We start from the raw sequence: 8,639 nt of genomic DNA on the forward strand, positions 1-8,639 counted from the left end.
AACGCCGTCCCAGACTGGTCCGGCCCAATAAGTCGAGGGCTGAACCTAATATCACAGAGTATATACGTAGGTCTGCTGCAAGTACGTACTTCGCGGGTACTGATGAAGTACATACGGTTTACTATATAGTAAGCTGCATTAGGACCGATTGAGATATACTGTCTCATCATAAATTTGCTTCTAATCATAAGATCAATTGTCGCGCGTTAACATCACGCCAAGTTTGAGTAATTAGCTAGACACCATTAAGCATTGGGTTAAATTGACTAAGGTTTCTTATGAAGTTTACTTCCATCACAAATAGCATCTATGAACTGTATGGCTTTTGCCACTGGCCGTTTTAACAGCTTTTTAGCCATTAATGGGCTCACAGTATACTCTTACTACTTGGAATAGTCATTTAGAATTAGCAAGACTGAACACGAACTTTACGCAGCCTAAACTATTTAATTTCATGGCACAACGACATAACTTTTTGTTTCATTCGTGAATGACACTGATACAATAACTATCAATACAGGTGACGATAACTGACTTTTTCGTCAAGTGAAAAGACGAGAGAATCGTGGAAGCCCGTCTTCTGTTACTGCGCAACGGGTTGTGGTCTACATTACCCCAGAAAGCATGCACGGATGCATACTTTGGAAATCCACCAGAAATATTAGACCATTGGCATAACATTTTCAGCGTACTATGGTTTGAGACATATTTATCTTCTCGCATACTTCACATTATCACCCATCCGAAATCGACTCAATTGAGAAGTCCAATTTGCAAACAAATCATTGGTTCAAAAGATAGTGACAAGCGATTCTATTGCGGAATGATTTGGGGGGCTCGTGGGTAATGGATGCACAACTTTAAGGGGTAACAAAAGCGTATGCAATCTTTTTATAATAGGAACATTGGATGTAAACTTTAATGCGTGAGGATATGGTGTTGTAACGCAAACGGTTAAGAAAACAGGGTCCAAATCGAATGAATGCAGGCGACTGAAATTAAGAATAGGCCTATGCTAGATTAATTATGTCTTCTTCATGAATAAAATAGTTTTTGTTTTGCAGTAGCCTACGGTGATCTAAATCTTTGCGGGTGGGTCGAGTGGCGGTGAAAAATAAAACCATCCGTCAGTCGTCGATTGTTTTTCGGAACACCTCTAGCCAATTTGACCCAGGTGCAGTTCCTCAAAATGTATGGACTAGTCTGTGGACAAACACGGATAAAGCGCATGCGCAGAGGTCGGACTAAATCTGAATCATCGGAAGGCAGCGGGATAGGAGATGCTAGAGTGCTGGGACCGGAGTGAAGGAACAGCCGTGAGTGATCACTCCAACCCGGTTATGACAGGTAGATTCCAGCCTTATACGTTTCAGATTTTTTTTTAAACCTGTTTTATAAATGACTCGTTCTGCTGTCTGTTGTGGATTGGTGGTGGTTATTAGCTGTATTGGATTTCATCATCTGCAGGGGATGTTGAAGGTCTGTGCAGGATGTTCAGCATGAGAAATAGTCCTGACCTAGGCTATGGCAACAACCTTTAGGGTGTGATCTGTCGATGTATTTTGAATGGACTAGTCTAAAGATTAGTTAGTCGATCATGTCTGTTTAAAGCAGACACGTAGTTGACTTCCATACGTGGACTTTATAGAATACGCGAGGTGTGGCTGAGACCTTCTGAGATTTTTTTTTCTTTGATCGCTTCAATATTAATAGAAACGTTTGACTTAGTCGTCTTTGTTGTGTGGGTGAAAGTGCAATATTTGCATGTCGACGGGTCTGTGAAGACGAATGGCGCAAGTGGCAGAGCAGTATGGCGTCATGTATTACGTCTGTGCTTTGCTTGAGCTGAGCATTTTCAGCACCATGGACATCTCTCTCGCTCTCTCTCACCCTGTCATTAGTCAGCCAACATGTTCATCGCCACAAATAACACGTTTAAATAAACTGTAAAATGACAATTCCTCGTTCTGGTGTGGTTTGACCTCCAATTGGTGGGAGAACCGTTGTGATTCAAAACACGATCAGGTGTATTGACCACAGGCGTCCACGTGACCCAGTATTTGTTGTTATTGGCAACTGTTTTTGTTTTGTTTACAACATTAGAGCACTATAGTGTGCTTATGTAGACATGGTATTTTGTCAAAGCACCAAAATGGGGCAGATGATGTACTGCACAGGTTTTATGCATGAAAGACATCTCAAGGACGAAGGAACAGGCTTCATATCGTATCATATCTGGCCACTATTCCGTGGAGTCGACTAGTCCGGTGCTTTTTCAGGCATGTGTTGGTGCTTCACGGATAATATGGAAAATAACACTTTCTATTCCATTTTAACAGCTCCCTTGCAATTATGCACGGCCACCCTGGGTAGTGTCTACAGGGGAGGCAGAGGACACAGTGTCTCTCACAAACTAACCACACAGATAATGACTGATCCTGTGAGGTGCAGTCGCGTTAACAGGTAGTAGAATGTCCTTTGTGGCTACACATAACGGTTACTTAGCGTGAGCAGAAGACTGCATCGTCTCACCTGGGTCCGTCTTCCCACTCGTTGCTGTTATAACATCGGCCGGAGCCTGAACACTGCTGTGTTCAGGAGATAGAATCATCCCCTGATCAGGGACAGATGGAAACCACAGAGACCTTTAGAAGACCTAACTGGGAGAACAGAAGCTGTCTAGCGCGGACATGAGCATTTATGGCGTCCACCATTTTAATTTTGTAAAGCTGGGCAGTATTTCCAACTTGGGTTGCTGATCCCCTTCTGTCATGTGATCCCACCTTGACCCGCTATGAGAGTCTAAAGGGGAGATTTATTAGACCCTAATTACCCACAGAGCATGCTGAGAATGATTGATTCTCTGGGGAATATGGCCCAAATAAACCTTCAGACCGTGGTGTCTTAGTTACCTGTCTTTAGCACAGAGCTGACTGACCTTCACAGCCTAAATGTCTAATACAAAGCATCAACACACCTGAATCTGATGCCTGATATATTTTAACTGTCAGAACCAAGCTGACATATTATTCTTGTTACTGAGTATTGTTTGTTATTATAAAAAAAGCTTGTGCTTCAATGCATACTGTTTATGTGTCTGTTTGTTTATATGTCTCTGTGTGTGTGTGTGTGTGTGTGTATCTCTGTCTTTATATATGTGTGTGTGTGTCTGTGTGTTTATATATCTGTGTGTGTGTGTGTGTGTTGTCTCTGTCGGCAGAGTCACCCGGAGTGTGTGAGGTGAGCGTGGTGTTCTCTGCCCAGACAGAACCAGAACATCGGTGAGGTGAGGAACCATCAGGATGTCTTCAGCCTGCGCTGAGATCTGTGGCTCTGACCACGCCGACCAGACACAGCACGACCAGCGGTATGGCGTCAGATCTTACCTCCACCAGTTCTACGAGGAGTGTACCGCCTCGATCTGGGAACGCGACGAAGACTTTCAGATTCAGAGATCGCCCAATCGGTGGAGCTCTGTCCTCTGGAAGGTAACTAGTGCCCATTCACAGTCAAGGTCAGAGACATGGTCTGGGCGGGGTTATTGTGATGACCTTCAGAGCCTAGACGGTGGTGCTCTGTTGTCTGAAAGGTGTTGAAGATAACCTGGCGATAACTTAAATTATTATGCTGTAATTATTATGGAGCTACTGTGAACCCTTTCAGATTCAGAGGTCAACAGATCAGCGAAGTGCTGTCGTGTGGAAACTAGGAGTAATAACAGAGTCATTATCCTACCCTGTTCCTGTCGTTATTATGATGATTATCATTATATCTTTGCTGCTATCGTTACCATCGTTTTCTTTTGTTGCATTTTCTAAATGGGAACCTGTAAGTAAAATGTGAAAGGTGAAGCCTGTCTTCTCTATTTCACCTGCCCACAGTATGTTACCGGTCAGTTTGAACAGCCAGTCTAAGTTCCTTCTGGTGTCTCTCCTGGGGTCCAGGTCTGTCTGACGTTGGGCACCCTGATCCTGGTGACGGGCCTCGTTGTTCTCCTGGTGGGCTACGCCACCCCGGCTAAGATAGAAGCGTTTGGCGAGGATGAGCTCCTGTTCGTGGACAGCCACGCCGTGCGGTTCAACCGAGCGCTGGACGCGTGCAAGCTGACCGGCGCCGTGCTGTTCTGTGTGGGCGGCGGCCTGGTGGCGGCGGGCCTCCTGCTCTCGGCGTTCACCAAGAGCTCCTCAAAAGAGGAGCTGTACCTGCAGAAGAAGTTTAAGGAGAGGCTGGCTGGCATCCATCCCATCACCAGGGCACCCACCCCAGGGGAGAAGAAGGTCCCGGTCACCCTGTCTAAGGTTCAGAGTGTCCAGCCCTCCTCGGAGACATAGCGGTCAAGGTGGTGTGAGTGGCGTGTCAGTGGAGCTCGCTGGATGGTGTCAGTAGGTCAGTGTGGGACACGCAGCGTTCCAGAGATCCTCCGTCACCCTGCTCCTTTCACGCTGTGTCAGTGTCACCTTCAGGCTGTGTTACAACTCACGTGATCCTAGTACTAGATCGTTAGTTACAGAATAATACCGTACAGAGCCGAGGTTCCTGTTGCACAGCAGGGTACCGCCCATTGGGGAATTTAGGGGACTGGTGACCCCAGATTTGGGGAGGACAAGCTTACAGCAATAGGTGGAATTAATGAAAGAGGGTAAAACACACAGATGGCTTGATTGCATTTCCTTCCCTCCACTCCAGACATCATTATGATCCATTCTTCTAGGACGGCCTCCTGGGTTAGGAAGGCCAATGGCCCTGGCCTGCTGGAAAACTTTCTGAATACCAGGCCATCCAGAGTATATTTTTTAAAGGTATGCTGATCAAAGGGTATTGATAAAATTGCTACAAAATTGGAGAACAAGAAATCTAGAGTACACATACTCTAACTTCAGGCTATGCAGCTGCATAGCTCCTTTCATATTATATTGTTAGCGATAGGAGGTCTCTGTCCGGCTAGGTTAAGAGCTACAGAATTACCAAGCTACCGACATCTTCACACTAAAATCAATTAAATTGTTTTCGTTACCAGTGGTTACTTTGGAATGAGCAGTTTGCTACACCGCAACATATTCTTTCAAAATTGGAAAAACAGATCTCTTTTGGGTCTTACGCTAATTAAATGTTTGATATTATATCTTAAAACGTGTACGCAGTGTTTCAAATGTAAATTCAATTACTATTTCAACTACACAGTTCTCCACATACATCAACGCTCTGACTGCCTCTTGCAGGTATTTGCTCTGTAACGTTCATAGAGTTCAGGCGTGTACCTCACACAGTAATCAGTGCCGGTCCATATCCAGGCCCTGACCATCTCACGTTTTGACTGCTTCAACTCACTGTTGACAGGGCTCCCCGCTTGTTCCATCCAACCCCTGCAACGTAACCGGGACCGTTTAGTCCACCTGGTGTTCAGAAGCTCCTCCCTGGTCACCCTGCTCCGCCCCAACACTTGATTAGCTTCTTGGTGGAAATTTGCTTCCACGGAAAGAACATGATGCTGGTCTAAAGAGAGGAACAGCCCCTTCCCAAACATTGACCAAGCTTTAACCCCCGCATCCCTGCCCAAGAACGTCATTCTTGTTCACCTCTGGTCTCCTGGCCGTCCCATCCTTAGGGGAGGGAGGATCCCGCTCAGCTTGTCTCGATCCTGGCACCCCAACGATGAAACAGGGTTCCACTTGATTCCTGGGTCCATGCACACTTTCTGAATACATGTTATGAAAACAAGATGATGGCGCGTTAATGTGCCAACCCATGCCTCCCGGGCACCAGCAGAGCACTTTGCACTCACCCAACACTCCCACTTTTAGTGCGTATCACTCTGTAGAAGAGCATCTGCTAAATGAATTCAACAAGAGCCTGTTAACCACTATTCTGGTTGTGCTGTTCAAGCAGACTCACGAGTGGCATCGTCAGTGAACAAATTGTGAAAATGTTATTCCCTTATTCCAATGACGCTGTTTTGATCCGAAGAAATTGCTGCTTGTGATTGTTCTGTAATGGCTGTGGTGTTCATACAGGCAACTGCTGTGTCAGATGCCGCGTAGCTCAGTGATTGATGTTCATTATCTCATCGGGTTCAAAGGGAAACCGCGCGCCATAACGACAGGAAACTCCCGGAGAAACACAGGCTTTTCACACAGACGCAGGTTTCGTGTCATCAGTATTGCAGTGGAAATGGATTGGAACTGCAGTTGATTCGTGGTTTTATTACGACACAACATTTCGTCGTACTAAATCATGAAACTGAATCCTGCTCTATTGCCATCTAAGTGGGGGAACTGAATGAATCATACCTGTTTGTAGATGACAGATGTTTTGTTCACATTATGCTGTATACCGCCACAGCTTTGAACCCTTAGTCATGTAAATCACAGCGTACAGTACAGACAGACAGATGGACTGCATGTACGGCTTTCCTCAGGCAGGATTACAAAGCTACAGTAGGTTACAGTGTACCACACTTCTCGGGATTTCAGATTCCCCAGACTAACGTCTAACTCCTCTACTCAGCTGTGTTCAGAACACAATTTCTGCTGATTCCAATGAGAGGAATGAATGAAACCTACTGTTGGGTGTTACAGGGCTGAGCCGTTGGGTCTGACGGGGATGAGCCGTTGGGTCTGACGGGGATTTGCTGTTGGGTCTGACGGGGATGAGCTGTTGGGTCTGAAGGGGATGAGCTGTTGGGTCTGAAGGGGATGAGCTGTTGGGTCTGACGGGGATGAGCTATTGGGTCTGACGGGGCTCAGCTGTTGGGTCATACAGGGGTCGTACAGGGCTGACTTGTTGGGTGGTACAGGGGTCGTACAGGGCTGACTTGTTGGGTCGTACAGAGGTCGTACAGGGCTGCTGGTCTATGGTAACGAGTTGGCCCAATGGCAGATACACTGTTATTGTTTTGTTAAACAAATTTGTGACTTAACAAGACATAACAGATTTAACAATATGTATTGTGGTTTTGTTTAGGAATTTGACACACTTTTCTTTATCTACCCACTTCAAGTGTTAATGTTTTTTTTTTTTAAATAACTGTTAAATACAACTGTGTGTGATCTCGTGAGCTGACCTTTTTCTCTTTGAACTTTGAACTGAAACCTAGATCGTTGACATTGAACCCCTCACCTTCTCCATTTTCCCTCCAAATTTTTAGGCAATGGTTGCAGAGAAGACTTGTTCAGTATCTTTAGTCTGCCGGAGGAAAGTATCCGATGTTTCTAGAAGCTTCTGCACATATGCGAATCCCGTTCTGCTCATGTGTTTATTCTCCACACGATCTCTGCTCTACTGGTAGATGAAAGGCTACACTGTTAAGTTCAGTAGTAAGATCAAAGCTGTTTTCATGTCTTGTAGATCCCATAATGATACAGGATCACGTCACGAATACAGTATTACAGGACTGAACATAATACCATTACTATAAAACCCTGTGATGAATCATGAATGATAATTCTTCAAGTTACAAGATCCATACAGGACCATTCAGAACTTTGACCGTTTTTACTCAATCACTTTAACTTCATGGGGATACATTGGTCTGAGTGATAGCCCTACTGTGAACACATTTTAGAACAGATTGTTAAATTGCCTTTCTGTGTATTTTGACTGGTGGCACCATTTTGGACACATGCTCAGAAGCTTTTAGAAGCTTCAGATCTTTGGTTTGACAAACGTAAGATACCGCCCCCGAGAAAAAAACTCTCTGCAGCTGCTTCCATTTGTCATATTCCTGTGAGTGGTGATGTCATTCAAAGATCATGTAGTATACACAACCCACACCAGTTGGGAAAAAAAACAACCTATCACCTGTAGCTGAAACCTCGTCTGTGACTAAGGATGCGTGGCAGTAGAAGCTGGCGGGCCGAGATAATGAGGATGGGCTCATTGTATTGACTGGAATGGATTAAACGGAACAGGGTCGAATACATGACAACCATGTGCCTGATACACCTCCACGTGAAATCCGTTCCAACTTTTCCAGTGGGCGTGGCGTCTTATACCATATCTACGCCCGCCAGCCTCTTCTGACCTTTAATCAAGGGAATATTAAACATAAAGACAACCACCGTGAGACAACCGTGTGTGTAATGCTGCAAGCGTAAACATAAGAAGAACATCAATAGCTAACGGAAATATAGTGGACACTGATTGTACAGTTATTTCTGAGTGGTCAGTTTGGTTTGATGTGTTTATTGTACAATGTTGTGAATAAGTTTCTATAAGGTTTTAATGCATTCATTTGAGCACTATGTTCTAGTATGAACCCTGTTGAAAATAAAAATAGCATTAGAGGTGTGTAAAATCTAAGGTCCTCATAAGGAGTCTACCAGTCTGAGAAATTGAATAGCTAAGATTATTCTGTCCTATATTACTATGTCTATTTTTGAATGAACATAATAAATAAAACTGAAACAATCAGCTACGTACTCCTGGTGAGTATTCTGTTTTCTCAAATGTTTACTGTCCTTTCTCCATATGCCATTTTCAGGTCTTCTTTCTCCTTAATACCGTAATATTTTATTTTGCATGTTGACAATCGCTATTATTGTCTTATGTGACCTCTGTCATTTTCAGTTTCCTGTAATTACACAGGATAAGCTGGTTTTAAGTAGATGGTACCTTGTTGTTTCTAGAAGCTAGATGAGAGC

At 44.4% G+C, this 8,639-nt stretch overlaps 1 protein-coding gene across 2 annotated transcripts; it reads left to right on the forward strand.

The window, feature by feature from the left end:
• Positions 1-1,229: 1,229 nt before the first annotated feature.
• Positions 1,230-8,417, forward strand: nrsn1 (neurensin 1). Of its 2 annotated transcripts, none has more exons than XM_010880546.3 (3): positions 1,230-1,347; positions 3,221-3,488; positions 3,945-8,417. In XM_010880546.3, the coding sequence occupies exons 2-3, from the start codon at positions 3,303-3,305 to the stop codon at positions 4,329-4,331; spliced, it is 573 nt and encodes a 190-aa protein (XP_010878848.2). In that variant the 5' UTR covers positions 1,230-1,347; positions 3,221-3,302; the 3' UTR covers positions 4,332-8,417. The 2 variants fall into 2 exon arrangements, with proteins under 2 accessions (XP_010878848.2, XP_010878849.2); XM_010880547.3 differs by having other exon boundaries at positions 1,240-1,347; positions 3,265-3,488.
• The last annotated feature ends 222 nt before the right edge of the window (positions 8,418-8,639 follow it).

This window comes from Esox lucius, chromosome 16 (assembly GCF_011004845.1).
Source record: "Esox lucius isolate fEsoLuc1 chromosome 16, fEsoLuc1.pri, whole genome shotgun sequence".
NCBI lineage: Eukaryota > Metazoa > Chordata > Actinopteri > Esociformes > Esocidae > Esox > Esox lucius.

Excerpts from the sequence above, each read along its gene's own strand:
- nrsn1 (XM_010880546.3), top strand. The coding sequence starts at position 3,303 with ATGTCTTCAGCCTGCGCTGAGATCTGTGGCTCTGACCACGCCGACCAG. Across the intron at positions 3,489-3,944 it reads GGAGCTCTGTCCTCTGGAAG|GTCTGTCTGACGTTGGGCAC; the intron begins GTAACTAGTGCC and ends CCTGGGGTCCAG.